Source organism: Phyllopteryx taeniolatus, chromosome 12 (assembly GCF_024500385.1).
Source record: "Phyllopteryx taeniolatus isolate TA_2022b chromosome 12, UOR_Ptae_1.2, whole genome shotgun sequence".
Lineage (NCBI taxonomy): Eukaryota > Metazoa > Chordata > Actinopteri > Syngnathiformes > Syngnathidae > Phyllopteryx > Phyllopteryx taeniolatus.
Window position 1 is genome coordinate 3873736 of NC_084513.1, and position 21604 is coordinate 3895339.

General features: G+C 42.8%; 1 protein-coding gene across 4 annotated transcripts; it reads left to right on the top strand.

Annotated features, from left to right (window-relative positions):
- The first annotated feature begins 134 nt into the window (after positions 1–134).
- LOC133486875 (abl interactor 2-like) lies at positions 135–20252 on the top strand. Of its 4 annotated transcripts, none has more exons than XM_061792654.1 (12): positions 136–317; positions 3220–3387; positions 5627–5803; positions 5925–5942; positions 6690–6769; positions 9811–9912; positions 10174–10289; positions 11359–11592; positions 13162–13332; positions 13947–14024; positions 14107–14271; positions 16724–20252. In XM_061792654.1, exons 1-12 carry the CDS (start codon positions 201–203, stop codon positions 16897–16899), a joined length of 1602 nt encoding a protein of 533 aa, XP_061648638.1. In that variant the 5' UTR covers positions 136–200; the 3' UTR covers positions 16900–20252. The 4 variants fall into 4 exon arrangements, with proteins under 4 accessions (XP_061648642.1, XP_061648638.1, XP_061648639.1 ...); XM_061792655.1 differs by having other exon boundaries at positions 10180–10289; XM_061792658.1 differs by lacking the exon at positions 11359–11592 and having other exon boundaries at positions 135–317.
- The last annotated feature ends 1352 nt before the right edge of the window (positions 20253–21604 follow it).

Here is a 21604-nt window from a genome sequence, read left to right on the forward strand (position 1 = left end):
TCACTATGTTTGACTTAATACTGCAAAAAGTGTCATATTTAATTCCACCATTATGAATGCAATTATCTTAACAATTCAACGTTTTGTTCACGTTAATTGCCGTCTCTCCTCGTTTTAAAACTCGCCTATTGCGTCACAGCGTCGCTTTATCCAAAGGTCCTTGAAGGCATCACAATACGCCGGGCTCCAAGCATGTTAAGATGGCGGAGCTGCAAATGCTGCTGGACGAGGAGATCCCTGCGGGCAGAAAAGCTCTCCTGGACACTTTCCCCAACCTGGAGAGGGTCGCCGAGTACTGCGAGGCCAACTATGTCCAGGTAGGCGCTCCCCTGGATATGATATTATATTATTAACTGGACGTGATGTATGACCCCCGTTTACCGCGGAGGATGTGTACCAGACCCACCCGCGATAGGTGAAAACAAGCGATATAGGCAGAGCGTATAAAATCATTTTTGCTTTCAACAACGTATTAAAGCACACTTAAACGTATTAAAACACTTTTAAAGTGCAGTTGGGCATAGACTTACAAGTGCCCATACACGTGCTGGAGGCGATCCCAGCTAACTGCGGGCAGGACCCTGAACTGGTCGCCAGACAATCGCAGCGCCACATAGAAACAAACAACCATTCGCACTCACATTCACAGTCTTCAGTCAACGTCCAATACATGTTTTTGCGATGTGGGAGGAAACTGGAGTACCCAGAGAAAACCCACACAGGCACGGGGGACAACATGCAAACTCCACACAGGGAGGCCTGATTTGAACCCGGATCCTCAGAATTGCGAGGCAGACGCGCTAACCAGTCGACCGCCGTGCCGCCGCCAATTCTTTGAATTTTTCGTTATTTTTATATTTTTGCCTTTGCTTGCGAGCAAGACGAGAGCTACGAGTGGGGGTCCTCTAGTCCAATGATTCCCAACCAGTGTGCCGGGGCCAATTAGTGTGCCGTTAGTGCTCTTCAGTTATGCCGTGGGAAATACCAAATTTTACTTAGTTGCTCCAAAAAAAATTTATTTCCAAGAAATAAAATAAATATCTTTAGTCATCTATTTATGCCAGTGAGGCAAAGTGACAGACAGAACAAATGAATGGTCTTCTATTAGGTGGCAGGAAGTACATACAGTAATTAATGTATCCACTTTTTGTGACATTTTAGTTTGTTGGTGTGCCGTGAGATTTTTCAATTGCAAAATATGTGCCTTGGCTCCATAAAGGTTGGAAATCACTGCTCTAGTCGAATATGACCACTTTTTTAAGTAGCGTGTTACCGTTTACAAATTTATGATCACCCTAAAATGACTGATCCTAGTACCTGTGTGTTACTATTTTGGCGTCTGGCGAGGATGTCCAAAAGAAATATCTGGGAAAACTTGTGAGATTGCTACTTTAATGAACGTTCCTGAAGACTCTTGACTAGTGGTCGCTCCACAATGTTCTGAGCATCCATTTTATATTTGTCGATATAGTCCTTGACACTTGACATAAATCTTGTGTCGGAGTATTACAGAATTGCATTTCAACAAATACAGTCCCCCCCCCATAGAAGTGTGCATGTATGCGTGCGAGTGTGTGTGCGTGTGTCAGTGCGTTTCACATCAACCTCTGGCATGAATGAGTTTGCGCTGACCTACATCACTGTAGTCCCACTTACACACACACACACACACACATATACACACGAAGACACGCGTTACACACACGTCATTTGCATGTAAGTGCTCAGCTTACACACAATAAATGTAGTCACACAGATGGTATGCCCCCATGTCTCAAGGAGCAAAGAGTGAAAGACGCAGACTGTGATTTGGCAAATCTTTTCTGACAGAATAAGTAAGGAAGCAATCTTGTCTTTGTGGGCTTCTATTACAAGAAAAAAAAGGAATCTTTGCAAAGAGAGCAAAAGATACAAGTCGTCACGAGTCGTTAGCCCTTACTGAAGTCCGACCAAAACATCACCTTCGTTATAAGTGAGAGAGACACAGAGAAGAAGCTTCTTGTGCTAGTAACAAGCTCGCTAACTCATTAAAATAGTTACTTGTGATTAGGGTTGTCACTATCAAATATTTTTAGAATAGATAATTCGATAATATTTTTAGAATTGATTATTCTATTGATCCGTCCATCGATTAACTGAATGATTGGATAAAGATGTATTTTGCATTAAAGTTTATTGCAAAATATTTTTTACATGATTACTATTTATTAACTGATTATTATTGTTTATTTGTTGTTGTTTAAGGATGAAACGAAACCAAATAAACAACAATAAAGCAATATCACATGAGAGGGAGTGTGTTTTTACCAACCTTTTTGAAACTAAGAGCGACTTCTTGGGTACTGATTAATGCCAAACGAAGCGCAAGAATATATGAAAATGACATTTGATTGAAAATAACGACTTGCTATGTTTGCGTCTCATGCAAGCTGATAGCTCGCTAACCATCGTACTTGTGTTCAAAATGTAGTGTTTGTGTCAGTCAGCCATCTTGAACACGATTAACATGAATGCAAGCTCGTATGACGGTGCTGTTTAGAGGTGCCACAATTAATCGACAACCACCGGTAATCGAGGCCTTAATTAATTGACAACTGTTTTGATAATTCATTCATTGTTTAGAGACCGGCGGCATGATGGTGGCCTTTCTGAGGACTGGGGTTCAAATCGCGGCCCCGCCTGTGTGGAGTTTGCATTTTCTCCCCGTGTCTGCATGGGTTTCTCCAGGTACTCCGGTATTCTCCCACATCCCCAAAACATGCAGAGTACGTTAACTGAAGACTGCGAATGGTTGTTTGTTTACATGTGCCCTGCGATTGGCTGGTGACCAGTTCAGGGTAGCTGGGATAGGCTCCAGCACACCCATGACCCTAGTGAGGATAAGCGGAACGGAAGATGAATGACTGAATGAATGAATGTTTAGCGACCTTGTTTAACTTGAAAACATTCTTTAAAACTGTCCTTTTTTTGCAATGTTCTGGTCCAATCGGGTTCGACCGCACCCCGCAGTGTGTGGCAGGTTTTAGTTGCAGCCCAAGTGAAGATGTAGACATCTATGTTAGCATCCCCCGCTAACCCGCTAGCCACTATGTTTGTCACTTGTGCTCAAAACCCTGGCAGTCATCTTGAACACACAATGAATTTGATTGTGGCTTAGCTATGCTTGAAATGATGTTTTTTGACTGACTTCCTGTGTGCTTCCTCTGACTTCCTGTGCAGGCGTGGGACAAGCACGGAGCCCTGGAGGAGACCAAGAGCTACACCACGCAGTCTGTCGCCAGCGTGGCCTACCTCATCAACACGCTGGCCAACAACATGCTACACATGCTCGACATTCACACGTGTCAGCTGCGAAGCATGGAGAACGCCGTCAACCACATCGCGCAGGTCCCACGTGACAACACGACAATAGCGTCACTATTAAGTCAACATGGGCAATAGTATTGGGACACATATGTGAGTGTAGTGACCCGGGTGAGCCAAAAGGACTGGAGGTACTTTTCAAATCAACTTTCGTTTAAGGAAGGAAGGATGGATTGAAGGAAGGAGTCAAGGGTGTTATTAAGGAATGAAAGAAGGTAGGGAGGAAGGAAGAGGGGATGGAAAATGGGCAAGAAGAATGGATGGATGAACGAAGGAGTTAAAGATGGTGTTAGGGAAGGAAGGATAGAATAGAAAGTAGTCAAGAACATTATTAGGGAAGGAAGGTTGGGAGGAAGGATAGAAGATTAAATGAAGAAAGGAGTCAAGGATGGTATTTAGGAAGGAACAAAAGAATGTTGGGAGGAAGGATGGAAGCTAGGAAGGAAGGATAGAAAATGGTGAAGATGGTAAGGATGCCAAGGATGGTACATAAAGCAAGCAATGAGAGAAAAACGGGAATAAGGACAAAAACTAGAACGGAAACAAAGATGTATGAAAGGAAGGAAGGGTGGAAGGATGGTATGAAAGAAAAGGAAGGGAAGAAGGAGTCAAGGCTCGATTGAAGGAGAAAAGGATGGAAACTAGGAAGAAAGGATGGATGGAAGGAATCTGTCAAGGATGGTATGAAGGGAAGGAAAGGAGGAAGGATCTACGAAAGGTAGCAAGAACGACAGAATGAAATGTGGATTTAAGGAAGGAGGTAAGTGTGGAATGAAAGGAAGGAAGGAAACAAGACATAAAGGGAAGGAAAGGATGAAGGAGACAAGGATGGCATGGAAGGAAGATCAGGAGGAATGATGGCAGCTAGGGAGTAAGCAAGGATGGAAGGAAGATAGGGAGAGAGGCTGGAACCTAGGAAGGAAGGAGTGAAGGATGGTGTGAAAGAAAGGAAGGGAATGAATAGAAGGAGGGAAGGTGACAAGGATGTAGTAAAGGAAGAAAAGGAAAGGAGGAAGAATGGAAACTAAACAAAGGATGGATGGGTCAAGAACGGTATGAAGGAGAGGAAGCAAGGAAGGAAGCAGCGATGGAAAAAGGAAGGAAGGAAGGTTGTAAATAAGAATGGATGGAGGAAGGAAGGAAGGAATCAATCAAGGAGTGTATGAAAACAGTGGAGGAAGATGAATGGAGAAAGGAAGGAAACAAAGACTGGATGGTGGGAATGAAAGAAACAAGGATGTATGAAAGTAAAGGAAGGAAGGGATGAAGGCTGTATGATGGTGTAGCCTAAGTTAAGTTTTTGGATTGTTTGAATGGCAATGTATGATCTTTTCATGAGAAACTGGTACATCTTTGTGAGAGGCGGCGTCACTGCCTGCGCGCAACACTCGCTCGCCTACGCAACAGCTGCCACCGTCCGCGCACACACGCCGTTGCTTCTGACAAGCCCGATAGAAGACCGACGGCGCGCCGTTATTTGCGCATCACAGCGACGTGATAATGAAGGCGGAGTGAATCTGAAACGGACGATTATACAACATTTAAAAAGGACACTTGTGTGTGTGTGTGTGTGTTCCATTACTCACAACACAACTTGAGACGCATAATATGCATCATTGTTTATTGTTCATCTTAGCAAAGATTGAATGGTGGTTCTTGGCAGACGTTCCTTTAGTCTTCCAGAGGCGTGCTTTGAGAAGTTTGGTGTGAAAGAACAAGACCATTACTGGGATGAACGGAAACATTCCCGCAGACACACACTTGTACAAAGCCTTCCCACAATGATACAAAAATCCAATATTTGTGCACAAAAGTCCACAATAATCCAATGGTTGCCTATTACAAAAATGTTTTGTTCCCAAAAACGCAACATATTATCACAAACATGAAATATTTGACAACTAAGGAATAACATTTGTGCACAGAATTTAAATAGTTGACTACAAAATTGCATTTTGGCACAGAATTGCCACTTTTCCCCCTAAAACCCTATGGATTGTTACAAAAATAATAATAATTCACAAAAGTAAAACATTGTCATAAAATGGTATTTATTTCCATGATAGTTCAACATTTGCGCACCAAAATGAAATAGTTGACTACAAGAGTTTGGTTGTCACAGATGTTTTTTTCATGAAAGTGAATCGTTTTCATAAAAAATGATATATTTGTATAGGAAAGTGCAACATTTTGTCATGAAATTGACCTATTTGTCCACAAAAGTCTGTTTAGTCTTATGTGGCTAGTGTGGTGTCCCCCACAGACGGTGGCCATCCACAAGGAGAAGGTGGCGAGGCGTGAGATTGGGGTGCTGACTGCCAATAAGAACGCAGGCCACGCCCACAAGATTGTGGCGCCGGCCAATCCGGAGAAGCTGCTGCGCTACATCCGCAAGCCCGTCAACTTCGGCGCGCTGGACCACGTCGGGCACGGCGTCAAGGTGGGGCCAATGACCGTTGTTGTCACGTGACTTCCTTAATGCCGATGTTGTGACACTGACCTCTTCCTCCTTGTCTCCTTTTTTTTGTTTTTTGTTTTCTTGCATTCATTGACGTGTTTAGTGCTTGTTGAGGATGAAGGTAAGCCAACCGAAAAAATTAAGCCGTCAAAAGCACCTGTGGCGGGCACAGTTTTCAAATTAGGGTTTCATGCCAGGGTTAGGGTTTCAGATTATGGTTTCAAGAGTCAGTCAGGGTTTTAACAAATATCAAGGTTCCAAACCCGGGTAAGAGTTTCAAACAAAGGTTAGGGTTAGTAATTAGAGTTTTAAGACAAAGTTAGGTTTTGAAAAATGGTTAGGGTTTCAAATTAGTGTTAGGGTTTCAAACTAAGGACTCAGTCCAGGGTTAGGGTTTACAGTTTGTTTTTTTGAGGGTTTCAAACAAGAGTTAGGCTTTTATAGTATTGTTTCAAGAGTGGGTTAGGGTTTCAAACAAATGTTACAGTCTCAAACAGGGCTTAAAGTTTCAAAAAAGGAGCAGGGTTTTAATCCAGGGTTAGGGTTTACAGTTGGGGTTTCAACCCAGAGTCAGGGTTTCAAACAGATGTAAGAGGTTCAAATTTTGGTCTTAAGCTTAGTTTGCAAACAAGGATACAATTTCTAACAAATGTTAGGGTTTTAAACCTGGGTTAGGGTTACGAATTAAAAATAAAGACAAGATTACAAATTAAATACAACTGAACTGTTTGTATTCAATTGAATCATTCTTTCACATACCACTAGAGGGAGCCCATATGCAACTAGTGATAATCACTGAAATACATGTTACATCATCAAAAGTATGACATCATGAAAGCTCAAGATTGTTGTTGTATTTCTCTCACAGGTGAACGGCCAGGAACACGCCAAGGTGGGCAGGTGCGGCCCACCCAGCCCCCCCACTGCAGGACACCGCAGCATCTTCGGGTACGTGTCGCCGCCAACTTGAATCACCGGCCACCATTTTGAATTGTGCTCCCCTTTGTTGTGTGGAGCCAATCAGGAAATGGAAGAATATTCACTGATGGTGGTGCATCCTGATGCCACATGTTTACACGCTTGAATGGCCATGATGCACGCAAGCAAAGACACACATACACACACACACAAATAGGATATGCGGGCGCGTATCCTGAAGCCAAACAATTACACTTTTGACTCGGCACACATGCGATGATGTCAGACACGCACACAGGCGTATACACACGTACAGTGTTGGGAGGAATAACATCATGCATTATGAAACCTTGCTGTTCCCTCTGTCTCCTTGCTCTTCCGGCCGGCATGATGTAGGTCAGCACCCACTTGAGATGCAGCTCCTCTCGCTTGGACCTCCTTACCGTATTTTCTCATTGAATCGCTTTTTTTTTTTTTTTTTGCGTCACCCTAGACCCAACATCCATCCATCCATTTTCTGAGCCGCTTCTCCTCACTAGGGTCGCGGGCGTGCTGGACCCTATCCCAGCTGTCATCGGGCAGGAGGCGGGGTACACCCTGAACTGGTTGCCAGCCAATTGCAGGGCAGATAGGAACAAACAACCATTCGCACTCACAGTCATGCCTACGGGCAATTTAGAGTCTCCAATTCATGCATGTTTTTGGGATGTGGGAGGAAACCGGAGTGCCCGGAGAAAACCCACGCAGGCACGGGGAGAACATGCAAACTCCACACAGGCGGGGCCGGGGATTGGACCCGGGTCCTCAGAACTGTGAGGCTGACGCTCTAACCAGTCGCCCACCGTGTCGCCTAGACCCAACATGTTTTATTTTGAAGGTTGGAACAAAATTCCTAAACCTTGCCCTAAAATGCTATATGTTATCACAAAAATGAGATATCTGTCCACAAAAGTGCGTTTTGCCCCAAAAATTATATATTGGGTCACAAAAGTACTGTATGTATGCATATAAATGCAGTAGTTGTCTACAAACACAATTGCGATGGTTTGCCCCAAAACTACTATATATTGTTACAAAAATGATGTTTGTACATAACAGTGCAACATTTGTGAACATAAATGAGAGAGTAAACAACAAAAAGTTACATTTTGGCAAAAACTTGCTAACCCTCTCCTGCAAAACACTATTTGCACGAAATATAAGTTTGTCCACAAAAGAGCAAGATTTGTGCATAAAAATGACAGTTGTCTACAAATGGTTGGGTTTTAGCACAGAATTGCTCAACCTTGGCCCTAAAACACTAGATTGTCACAAAATTTATAGTTGATCTTGAAAATATTGTCGCAAAAAAGATATAGTATATTTGGCTCCAAAAGGGTAAGGTTTGTGTACAAAAAGAAATAGTTGACAAAAAAAGTGTCGAATTGTGGCGCAAAATAGCTAAATTGTTGTCACGGAAATTATTTTCCACAAAAGTTTGTATTTGTCTACAAAAGTTCAATATTAGTGTCCAAAAATTTTATATTTGTTTACAGAAAGTTAGATTTTAGAGCAAAATTGCTAAACCTTGTTCCCAAAACACTATACTGTATTGTCACAAACATTTATTCAGTGAGTTGCACTTTTGTGAACAACCGTAATTTCCCCAGAAATTGCTAAGCAGTATTTGTCCGGAAGTCCAACATTTTTGCATGGAAACACAATAAATGAACCCAAAAAAAAGATACATTTTGACGCAAAAATGAGACATTTGAACACAAAAGTTTGCTAACAGCTGACTGTTGTCCGATTGGCCGAGCACAGGTAGTTTTAAGCCTGGGTTAGGGTTTTAAATAATGAAGAGGGTTTCAATTTAGTTTCTACAATCCTGAGTTAGGGTTTCAAACAAGGCGTTAGCTTTTCGGATTAGGGTTTGCAAGCCTTTACTAGGGTTTCCTTTAGGGTTTTGAGACAGTATTATGGTTTCAAGACAGAGTTGCTGTTTTAAAGTAGGGTTTCAAGCCAGGGGTAGAATTAGAATTAGGTTTTGAAGTCTGCATTAGGATTTCAAATTAAGGTTTCAAGTCTGGGTTTGGGTTTTAAATGAGGGTTTTAACCCTTCATGGGTTTCAAGCAAGGGTTAGAGTTTCTTACAAGGGTTAGTGTTTGAAGCCAGGATTCGTGTTTCAAATTAGAGTGTCACACCTGGGTTAGGGTTTCAAGCCTGGGTAAGTGTTTCAAATTGGGGTTTGTGCGTGTCTTTGATATTTTGCAGGGGCGTTACTCCCAGAGATAATATTTTGGTTGCATATGTGACTAAAATGGTGGGAGAAAAATATTACTCAATTACTTAAAGTAATATTACTGCAGTCTTGAAAATATCTGGACAGATTAATTTGTCTAATACTGTATTTATCTCTTGGCTCACTCCACTTTCTAATCGTTACTCTCCTAAATAAAAGTTCAAGTTCAAGACGTCGTATACGATGCAACTTGACTGAAATGTTTAATATTTTATATCCATATTGAGTTCCATATGATTCCGGGACTGCATCACAAATGGCGTTATTCTTTGAAGTCCTGTAGACGCACATTTCCAGCAGATATCGCTCCCTTACTCTCTCAACTCATCTGTCCTGAGTCCTACAGTTCAGTATGGGTCGAGGAGTTATTATTATTGTTATTATTAGTGGTATGAGCAGTAGTAGTGCTAGTAGTATCCACCGATGAAAACTGAGTGTATGAGCTCAGCTCCTGTTTCGTGGTGTGAAATCATGCATAGTTCACTCAAAAACCTCCTTCATCTTTATATAAAGAGCTTCACAATGCACGGCTGACTAAAAGCAGCGTTAGGAAAAGAACAAAGGATGGACATAACGTTTTTCAAGTAAGTCTTTATCACTGCTGTTAGAAACAGTTTGTTAGCTCCGGCCCCCAGCTAAACAGCAGAAAGTCCCATGCTACTACGAAGTAGCTTTTCAATTACGGTGGACCCCCGGATACTTGTGGTTTGGAACCCACGGATTCACCTATACGTGGATATTTTTCAATGTCTGTTCTTGTCCCAACGTAACGTGTATGTGCACGTACAGGAAGGGCTCCCCCTACAGGAGCCTGGAGCCCGTGCGGCCTCCGCTGGTCCCCAACCGCTATTCCTGCAGCCCTGCCACCAAGAGGCGACCTCGCACGGACAGGTCAGCCTCGACCGCACGCCCGCTGTGGCCACCTAGGAGTCCCACTTCTACGTCTTTAGCCAATCACAGCGCTTGGCAACGCTCCCTCCCTGAGCCGTCAACAAATCCCATTCTCACATTTTGTCATTGCTGTTTGTAATGCTTGTCGCTAACATTTTTCTTCGTCTCCGTCAGTGCCGCTGCTGTATGCTTCTTTCGTTTGTAAAATAAAAATATTTTATCTTTATTTTAATGACTAAACAATAATTGTCTGTTTAAAAGTGGCAGTAGCGGAGGGAGTCACCAGAGCAGCAGCAGCAGCAGAGAGACCAGCGGCAGCGGGACCACCGCCGTGCCCATCGCCGTGGCAACGCCGTCCCCTCCCGCCGTCTTCCCGGGTAACGCAAGCAATTGATACCCCCCCACACACACACACACACACACACAGACAGGGTGACACAGTGATGCCTTGAAATCTGAGTTGAATTCGTTCTGTGACCACGCTTGTTACTCATCCATACGTTCATATCTCAAACCATCTTTCCCTATTAAAATGAATAGAAATGCTATTAATTTTTTTCCACCTCTCCAATAACCAACAAACATTTTTTTTTTTTTTAATATGCAAAATAGCTCTGTATAATATTGTATAAAAACATATAAAGTACCGATTTTGACCGGATACAGTCGGTCAAAACTCCTCAGTAAGCCGCAGTAATATTAGTCGTTCTTCACAGAGGATAAAGAATATATGCCTAAGTATTGTTATATTGTCTGTCTACATGTGTTTCGTCACCATTTGTCTTCAAATATCTATTGCTTTAAGGGTTACTCATCGATGCTATTCATTAGCCCGTCTATGGCGTTTTGCATTGTTTGTTAGCATTAGGCTAACTGCCCTATTAAAGCTATGTGATTGTTTTAAATATACATAATTCTCTTTATGTTTACTTTGACACTAAACTTCAGCTGGGAGTGGCATTAAACGGACGAAGACTTTTTATTTTTTAACAGTTGTTCGCAAACTCCCAAACGACTGCCTGTTGTGACGTTGTTTGAGTTCATGCAGTGGTCATATCTCAAAATTTTGCCTGTAAGTTAAAGCAAAAAATCATCCGAATGCCGACTCGTATTTCGGGGCCCCACCCCAAATGCCCTTAGATCCCACAAGATAGCAAAGCACTGCGTTTCTATTACACGGCTTTCGCGCCATCTTGTCACATCTTAAACAGTTTTAGAAAGAGCACAAAAGCAGTGAATAGGCAAGTTTCCTGGCAAATAACAGAGGATAGTTTACCAAAAGAAATCTGGGTTAAACAGGTTAATTCCCCAAGTAGCGAATGGCAAATAGGGAAACAACCAACACTCATTTCTCGCGCCGTGTTGTGTTAAAAGTTCACAAAAGCCAAATAATTGCAAAAGAGTTACTCCTTTGCTCACTGGCCCTTCCCAATGTTCTCCCTGAAGTTTCTCCGAGCGCCGGACCCCAAAGCTCGTCCTCCAGCGCCCCCAACTCTTCTCCGACCTACTCTTTCTCCTCCTCGTCCTCCTCTTCCTCGTCCGTCACCCTAACGCTGCCGCCGCCTCCGCCCTTGCCGCACGCCGCCCCGTCCCCGCCATCCGAGCCCAATGAGAATCCTGGCACCCCCTGCGTCCATCCTCCACCACCTCCCCCATCCTCCTACTTGTCCCCCGAGGAAGGTGAGTTTATGGGTCATTTTCATATAATTTGATCAATAATGATAAAGACATTTGTTTACAAAAAAAATAATAATTGAATTTGGCAATTTTTTTAATCCCGCTGTTCATAGTTGTTGGATTTATCTCACCCAACACCAATAAAAATGCACAAAAGGAATGAAGACGCTGGTTTTTATTTCTCATGAGGAGGGCGTATGGGAGATTATTCAGTTCACATCCTCTCAACACGCTCAAAACAATCTCTCCCGTCGCTCCTGCATTTATTTGAAATAGGAGGGATTTACAAGTCATAATGTTCTAAGCAATAAGACACAACACAAAATATTTGAAAATAGGAGGGATTTACAAGTCATAATGTTCTAAGCAATAAGACACAACACAAAACATTGGACCAACACCTGTCACGTCCCCGACCACATCCGATCACGTCCTTGGTCCAGGCGCCCTTCCATCGGATGATGCTGAGTCATCTTTTTGAAGGCGAGACATCTTCCTTTCTAAAATCGTCCATAATACTAATGCAAGCTAAGCAAATAAATGATAACTTCTAAAATATATTTAACAATAGTAAAGGAAATCTTTATTGACAAAGCACAAGTGGTGTTGGCCCACTGAAATACACTTCTTCAATAACGGTAAACACAAAAGTGCATAACGGTAAAGACATAAACAGAACAGTGGTTGCAAACCTTTCACAAATCCATACATATTCATTCATATCTCAGAAATAACATTTATTGTGCTGTCTGCTATTGTGGGAATGCAAAATGGCTGCCTTATCCTGGCGCTTCCGCTGGTGCATTGCAACAACATAATCTCTCCAGTGGCATTAACGGTAAAGACCGCTCGAGTGACAAAGAAGGATTGTTTGTAAAAGAAGCAAAAAAATAAATAAATAAGACACTAAGATGCATTTGTGTTTTTTTTGGGGGGGGGGGGGGCATATTAAGCAATAGGAGAACAATCCTATCCATCCCAAAATATAATCGGCATCTTCAGGAAACATGTTGCAAATCAAGAAACTTCATTTTGGACACCTTATAGTCAAGACATTTTGGCATTAAAAGTTTGAAAACTATTTAGCATATTGTTTTTCTTTGAAACAATTATGACCTTTTGATGGATAATAACTGCCAATAATAAATAACTGTCATCCACCCATTTTCTGTACCGCTCACACTCACTAGGGTCACGGCCGTGCTGGAGCCTATCCCAGCTGTCATCGGGCAGGAGGCGGGGTACACCCTGAACTGGTCGCCAGCCAATCGCAGGGCACATAGAAACAAACAACCATTCGCACTCACATTCACACCTACGGACAATTTAAAGTCTTCAATCAACTTACCATGCATGTTTTTGGGATGTGGGAGGAAACCGGAGTGCCCGGAAAAAAACCACACAGGCACGGGGAGAACATGCAAACTCCACACAGGCGGGGCCGGGCATTTAACCTCGGTCCCCAGAACTGTGAGGCAGATGTGCTAATCATTTCTACTCTTCTACTTCCTGTCTGCTTCCTCTCAGCCGTATTGAAAAGTGATGCAAAATGCGTGTGTGTGCGTTCATCAGGTGGGGCGGTACCTCAATTCTTCAGCATGAATCGCCCTCAGCCCCGCCAGCAAACACCGCAAGTGGGCGGCTCCCTGCCCTACCGCCGCCCGCCCTCTGTCACCGGGCAGCCAATCGTCACACAGAGCCACCAGGTCAACGGCGGGCCCTGCTACAACAACCAAAGCCCGGGTACGTGCTGGGAAAATAACGTTCCCACGTGACATCGGCATGCGTGTCACGTGCGCGCTAATGGAGAGGGGTTCGTTGAGAGGGGACGGGCAGAGAGTAAAGAGACAACAAAAAGCAACAACCAAAGACGACGACAGCAACATTTGGAAGTGGGCTGATGACAAAAAAAGAAGACGACATAAAACACATTCTGGTACTTGAGAGAGGACAGACCAAGAGAAAAAAGACAACAATATCAATAATGACACCTCCTCGTATGTAGTTTGAAAAGGGGGAGAGTGACTTCTCGTACTTCTAGAAAACAAAAAGCAATTATATCTCCTGGTACTTAAATTGACAACAAAAATTAAAAAAAATTTATACTAAAGGCAAACACATAGGAGTGAGACAACAAAAAGCAATTACACTTTTGGGTACTAAAATTGAAAGGGTATAGACAACAAAAAGCTACAAAACTACTTCTGGCACTTGATAGAGAGAAGAGAGACAACAAAAAGCAACAACTTGATGTAGAAAAAAAGCAATAGGACCACCTTCTGGTGCTTACTTTGAGAGGGGACAGACTGCGAGAAAAGAGGACTAAAAGCAATAACGTGGCCTTTTGATTTTTGCAGCTTCTCCGCCGCCGTCCCTCATCCAGTTCCCCCCTCAGCTCCCTCTCGTGGGCTTCGCGGCTCGCCTCCAAGAATCAAGTGAGTTCATGACTTCACCCGTCGTTCTCATCATCCAATCACGTCTAAGCTAACTGAGCTGCCGTCTGGCTTCCGGTCTCAGACGCGCCACCGCCGCCCCTCCGGCCCACCACCGACCAGACCGCGCCCGCTGGGTTTCGGGGAGACTGCGCCCATCTGGGCGAGGAGGACTCGTCCGTGGTGGAGTATGACGACCCGTACGCCGAGGAAGACCCTCCCTGGGCCCCCGCAAACTACATGGAGAAAGGTATTATATGTTAGCTTAGCATCATGAGAGTGCACAGAGATTTTTACACCATTTGACACATTTGTGCTTGGCGGAGGCAACAAGATTATTGCTGTGTTGACAGCAATGGAGTACGAAGTCGACCTGGCAATTTCCCGCCTCGAGAGGTAGAGGTTGTGGAAGGGTATTCCACAATGGCGGGACAACGTTGTGTTAAAAGTAATGGGGGTAACAGAGACACTTCACACCCCTTTTGTGGAATACCCTTTCACACAAGTTTTACACCCCTGCCCTGACATTGCAGAATACCCTTTCAAAGAGTCATTGCCCCCCTTTTGTTCTGGCTCTGACACTACATGCAAAAGCGGAAAATTGCTGAGTCAACATTGTCACCCTCATTCTAGAAGTATGAATAAAAAGTAACCTCCGAGTCAATTCAACCGAATATTCAGAGAAGTTCTATCGGGCATTGCTTGTTAATAGTAAATGATTCTTTACTCTGATGTGTACAGACACGCACTCGCCGGCCGTCAGTGATCAACATGTGACGTTATGTATGTGACATGTTTAGTTAGGCCTGTCACAATAATTACTACATCGACTTGGATGCGAAGGTTTTTCCGGATTCGATAAATTGTCATTGTTGCGGTGAGCCGGCGTGCGGATTACACGGTGAGCCGACAGAGTTGGACGGCTGCGTCATTAGCCGCTAGCGAACGTGAAGGGCTCATCTTCAGCGGACGAACCACATGGTAGCCGGGTTTACACGGAGACGTTTTTGTCATTCTCTGATTGAAATCATTCCGGTTGAAGACTCTGGTCTACTGTTTCCATGTGATGTGATCGATTCCAAACGGGTATATAGATGTGCACGGCATTTAACAGGAACAGCCGCGTGGCATGCGCACTACGTAGTGAACGTCACGTCATTTATTAAAATGGAAATCCGTCGTCTATTCAGCACAGTTGTCGGAATTGTTTATTTAAAAAAACTTATTTATGACGAGACGAAGCATGCGCAGACAGAGCTTTTCTCGGTTCTGTTCCGAACGACGGTATGCACGGCAAAAATGTGCTTCTGATCGGTTTGGCAAAGGCGCCACGGCGGACGACTGGTTAGCACATCCGCCTCACAGTTTACATGTTCTCCCCGTGCCTGCGTGGGTTTTCTCCGTGTACTCCGGTTTCCCCCAACATCCCAAAAACATGCATGGTAGGTTGATGGAAGACTTTAAATTGCCAGTAAGTGTGAATGTGAGTGCGAATGGTGGTTTGTTTCTATGTGCCCTGCGATTGGCTGGCAACCGGTTCAGGGAGTACCCCGCCTCCCGCCCGAAGACAGCTGGGAGAGGCTCCAGCACGCCCACGACCCTAGTGAGGATAAGCGGGACAGAAAATGGATGGATGGATGGATGGATGGTTACTCCTGAACACAGCCACGTCCCAGTTATATTTATTTGTATTTATTGTATTTAAACTTTTATTTAACCAGGTAAAAGAGCAGTTAAAACAGAACACCCCTCTTGCAATGGTGACCTGGACAAGAAGACGGCATGTTAAACATCGAGTCCAAGACAATCACATGCAAGACCTTTCTCAAAAAGATTAAAAATAAATAACATAGGTTATACAACTTGTAGATCACATAAATGGTGGAAAAAGTTTTAAAATTATTTATCTTGATCTAAATTCTTGTACATCAAGAAAAACCTGGCATTTGAACAGAACAGGGGTGTGCAGATTTTTTATATCCACTGCCGCCTTGTTGCTGTTTTTCTAACGGGCCTATTGTGCTGTTTGACAAGTGGAAACAAAAATACCATGAAACCATTTCTTGGAGCTAAATTTGCCTTAATTTGTTTTTATAAAGACTTTATTCACACGGTGGCCGACTGGTTAGAGCGTCAGCCTCACAGTTCTGAGGTGTGGGGTTCAATCCCTGTCCCCGCCTGTGTGGAGTTTGCATGTTCTCCCCGTGCCTGCGTGGGTTTTCTCCGGGCACTCCGGTTTCCTCCCACATCCCAAAAACATGCATTAATTGGAGACTCTAAATTGGCCGTAGGCATGACTGTGAGTGCGAATGGTTGTTTGTTTCTATGTGCCCTGCGATTGGCTGGCAACCAGTTCAGGGTGTACCCCGCCTCCTGCCCGATGACAGCTGGGATAGGCTCCAGCACGCCCGCGACCCAAGTGAGGAGAAGCGGCTCAGATAATGGATGGATGGATGGACTTTATTCATCATTTGTTATTTTATAAAGATTTGATGTTTTAGATGAAGTGGTTGTTCAGCAATATCTGAATTTCCATATTCATATTTTTATTTTATTTTTTATGTTCATGCTCTGATTTAGAAAAAAAAATAAATCACTTATTCACCAATTACTTAATGCTTGAGTAGTTTTTTTTCACGGAGTACTTTCTTAAGGCCTCTTTTCTGCATGAAAGACTAAACTATGGTATGTGGCCCCCCTAGTGGTGGCCATCTACGACTACACGGCCGACAAGGAGGACGAGCTGTCTTTCCAGGAGGGCGCCATCATCTACGTGCTGAAGAAGAATGAGGACGGCTGGTTCGAGGGCGTCATGAACGACACCACTGGACTCTTCCCCGGGAACTACGTGGAGGCCATCATGCACTACGCCGACTGACAGGTTTTGTTTTGTTTTTACCCACAAGCCCTTGCACTCATGGTGACGCCCAAAGTCGTATATAAAGAAACTCTGGACATTCGCTGTGAACTCACTGCACTGCTCTGTCATTGGTTAAATCGCCATCACATGGTTTATGGGCACCATGTTGTTACCCAGGGTCTCCATTTCTCCCTCATAGGCGTACGGTTAGCGGCGGTGGCTTTGTTCGACTTCAAACTATCATGTCATTAAACCGTAGTTTTGGCAGCATACACAGGAAGTCCGCCAACCTGTTTTCCGGGTTTAATCACGTGACCTTCCGCATAGCAGCTTAACCCCTACTGAACGTACTTCCATGTTGGCTGTGATAATGTGTCAATAAGGTTTATTCAAACCAAGTATAGCAGAGGAAAGCAGTATAAAAAGGCATGTATTCAATATGTAATTGCATATTGAGTTATCATTATGCAGTATTAAACACAATGAAGTTCCTTGAAGTTTTTTTTTTTTTTTTTTTTAATACTGGTAGGGATGAGCTAACAGAGTGCAATCATGAGGTTTATTCATGCTGCTGGGTAACAACATGGTGCCCATGCAGATAGCTGGCCAGATTTCCTTTATATCCGACTTCTGTCACCGCCGAATCCGAGCCTCAAGAGTGTTGTTGACGGTATGAAGTGGACCCCGGCGGAAAATGTCCGCTCTTGAAGTTTACATGGTGTGTTTGCGTACATTGCAGTATTTACAACCCCAATTCCAATGAAGTTGGGACGTTGTGTTAAACATAAATAAAAACAGAATACAATGATTTGCAAATCACGTTCGACCTATATTTAATAGAATACACTACAAAGACAAGATATTTAATGGTCAAACTGAACAACAAACTGTTTTTTTGTTTTTAGCAAATAATCATTAACTTAGAATTTTATGGCTGCAACATGTCCCAAAAAAGTTGGGACGGGGTCATGTTTACCACTGTGTTACATCACCTTTTCTTTTAATAACATTCAATAAACGTTTCAATAATTCTTTCCCATTCTTTCTTGACGTACAGCTTCAGCTGTTCAGCAGTCCGGGGTCTCCGTCGTCGTATTTTACGCTTCATAATGCGCCACACATTTTCAATAGGAGACAGGTCTGGACTGCAGGCAGGCCAGTCTAGTACCAGCACTCTTTTACTACGAAGCCACGCTGTTGTAACACGTGCAGAATGTGGTTTGGCATTGTCTTGCTGAAATAGGCAGGGGCGTCCATGAAAAAGACGTTGCTTGGATGGCAGCATATGTTTCTCCAAAACCTGTATGTACCTTTCAGCGTTAATGGTGCCTTCGCAGATGTGTAAGCTACCCATGCCATTAGGACTAACGGATGATGAGCTCGGGCTCAGAGAAGCCGGCGGCGTTTCTGGCTGTTGTTGATAAATGGCTTCTGCTTTGCATAGTAGAGTTTCAAGTTGCACTTACGGATGTAGCACCGAACTGCATTTACTGTATTTTGTTATTTTCCTCTTTGGCCCGGGGGACACGATGTCCACAATTTCCAAAAACAATTTGAAATGTGGACTCGTCGAACCACAGAACACTTTTCCACTTTGCATCACTTTTTGATGCAGTGCCGCCTAAGGGATCGAAGGTCACAGGCATTCAGTGTTGGTTTTCAGCCTTCCCGCTTACATGCAGTGATTTCTACAGAATCTCTGAACCTTTTGATGATGATATGTACCGTAGATGATGAAATCCCTAAATTCCTTGCAATTGTACGTTGAGGAACATTGTCCTTAAACTGTTAGACTATTTTCTCACGCACTTGTTCACAAAGAGATGTAGCTCACCCCATCTTTGCTTGTGAATGACTGTGCAGGTAAGCTCCTTTTATACCCAATCATGGCACCCACCTGTTCCTAATTAGCCTGTTCACCTGTGGGATGTTCCAAACAGGTGTTTGATGAGCATTCCTCAACTTTCTCAGTCTTTTTTGCCACCTGTCCCAGCTTTTTTGGAACGTGTTGCAGCCATAAAATTCCAAGTTAATGACTATTTGGGCGGCACGGTGGCCGACTGGTTAGAGCGTCAGCCTCACAGTTCTGAGGTGCGGGGTTCAATGCCCGTCCCCGCCTGTGTGGAGTTTGCATGTTCTCCCCGTGCCTGCGTGGGTTTTCTCCGTGCACTCCGGTTTCCTCCCACATCCCAAAAACATGCATTAATTGGAGACTCTAAATTGCCCGTAGGCATGACTGTGAGTGCGAATGGTTGTTTGTTTCTATGTGCCCTGCGATTGGCTGGCAAGCAGTTCAGGGTGTACCACGCCTCCTGCCCGATGACATCTGGGATAGGCTCCAGCATGCCCGCGACCCTAGTGAGGAGAAGCGGCTCAGATAATGGATGGATGGATGATTATTTGCTAAAAACAATCAGGTTTATCAGTTTGAACATTAAATATCTTGTATTTGTAGTGTATTCTATTAAATATAGGTTGAACATGATTTGGAAATCATTGTATTCTGTTTTTATTTACACAACACAACGTCCCAACTTCATTGGAATTGGGGTTGTACATGTAATATTTTATATTCTTGTTCTGTGCTTTATTCTCAGCTTTTGGCTGTACTGGCCCTTTAAATGGTGGATAAATGCCGTGTATGTGCGTTTGAACTGTCATGAATGAGGTTGTATGCACTAAAAAGGAAAATCAATAATATGCTAACATCAGGTCTGTTTCAAATGTTTAAAATAAGATATACACTGGACCCTCGCAAGTTGTTTTATTTTTATATGTATATATAATATGGGTGTGTGTGTGTGTATACCAAATGTATTGGAACGGCAAGGTCAATTCCTTTGTTTTTGTTGTACACTGAAGACATTTGAGACAAAAGTTCAGAGTTCCAGCGTTCATTTCATGGTATTTACATCTAGATGTGTCAAACAACTCAAGACAGAGCACCTTTTGTTTGAAGCCACCCACTTTTCAAGTGAGCAAAAATATTGGAACAGACATTATTGAATGGAATTAAAGTGAATAACAGTGAATATTTGGTGGCATAACCCTTATTTGCAATAACTGCATCAAGCCAGTGACCCATTGACTTCACCAGACTGTTGCATTCTTCATTTGAAGCCACCCAGGCGTCAGGGTTCCAATCCCCGCGAATAAGCTCGGGGTCCACTGTACTGTGATATTTTGTGCTAAAGCCTTGTTTTATGTATCTTTTGATAAAAATGTGTGTTTTCATATGTAATGTGCGTTACAAATCCTAATGGAAAAACAAGATGTCTTCAGTATCAAGCTAGTTGTCTCATTTGAGCTTTTTTGTCTTTGATTTATGGTTCATATTCGTTGTAATAAATCAGAAATGATCGATCAGTTAACGATTGAGCCCTTATTTTGTCTGTTACACTTTATTTTAATGCACCTATGAACTACACCTCCCATAATGCACCTTGGGAAGCGGCTGGTCATATCGTTTTTCACATTTTAACTACATTTCCCATGAAGCACCGTTCAATCTGGTCAATCGTGCTTCGTCACCAACTTTTGAACTACACCTCTCATGATGCACCTGTCACAGTAAACTGTTTCTCACATGCAGATAATTTTCTCTATATATAGTACAGTAATATATATATATATATATATGTGTGTTGTGTGTGTGTGAGTGTATAGCGAGAGAGAGGCTGGGTACACCCTGAATTGGTCGTCAGCCAATCACAGGGCACATTCTGTATAAACAACCAACCATTCACTCACTCACTCACATTCACACCTGCGGACGATTTAGTCTTCAATGCATGTTTTTGGGATGTGGGAGGAAAACGGATATGCAAATAGATATTTCGCTGTTCAGAATGAAACTACTGCAGGCACTCGCACAGCTGCGTGAGTGCGCGAGGTGCATTCAGAGACACTGTGTAAATGGGAGGAAATGTGTTCTTTTGTAATACAGTACATAATTGTAAAAACAAATGATTATTATTTGTACCAGAATGCTTTAGTTAAAACGCTGTGCGATCACATTATGATAATATGGAATACATTTAGTTTTGTAATATAAGAATAGATACGTTATTTTGTTAATATAGTCAGCTAGAGCTTTGTCAATGCCGTTTCAACATTGTTCCTGTCATACTGTGTTGTGTGTTTTTTTTGTTTGTTTTTTTGCACATTAAAGACTATAGTCATGTTTTTGTTTTAATTCCTCATTTAAAAAAAACACCATTAAAGCAACCCATTTTTCCTCATGTTTTTGAGATTGTGTGGACTGAATGGGTGGCAACAATGAGGAAATGAAAAGCCAGTATTTTGAGAGTAATAGCCTGTCAGCTACAGACGATATTGAAAAAAAAAAAAAAAAAACCTATGAACTAGTTCATTTTTGGACTGCACTGAGTTAAAAATTTAGAACTATGAACTGACCTAGTTCATGTTTGGAATTGTGAACTTTAAAGTAATTGACAGAAAATGAACTTTTCCAACACTGATCCTGTACTATCGCAGATCGCAATAATATATAACGCAAGTTTTAAAAAAATGTCATTTTTTTCCAATATCGTGCATCCCCAAATAATATATATATATGACCATGTATATATATGATCTATCATGATTTGACACAATATTGAACACACCTTTCATGATGCACCTGTCACGAAGCGGTAGATGTAGATTCTTCATCCAAATTTCCACTATTAATAATAGCAACAAAACTAAACAAGTCTTTGAT

Excerpts from the sequence above, each read along its gene's own strand:
- LOC133486875 (XM_061792654.1), top strand. The coding sequence starts at position 201 with ATGGCGGAGCTGCAAATGCTGCTGGACGAGGAGATCCCTGCGGGCAGA. Across the intron at positions 11,593-13,161 it reads CTACTTGTCCCCCGAGGAAG|GTGGGGCGGTACCTCAATTC; the intron begins GTGAGTTTATGG and ends TGCGTTCATCAG. Across the intron at positions 14,025-14,106 it reads GGCTCGCCTCCAAGAATCAA|ACGCGCCACCGCCGCCCCTC; the intron begins GTGAGTTCATGA and ends TTCCGGTCTCAG.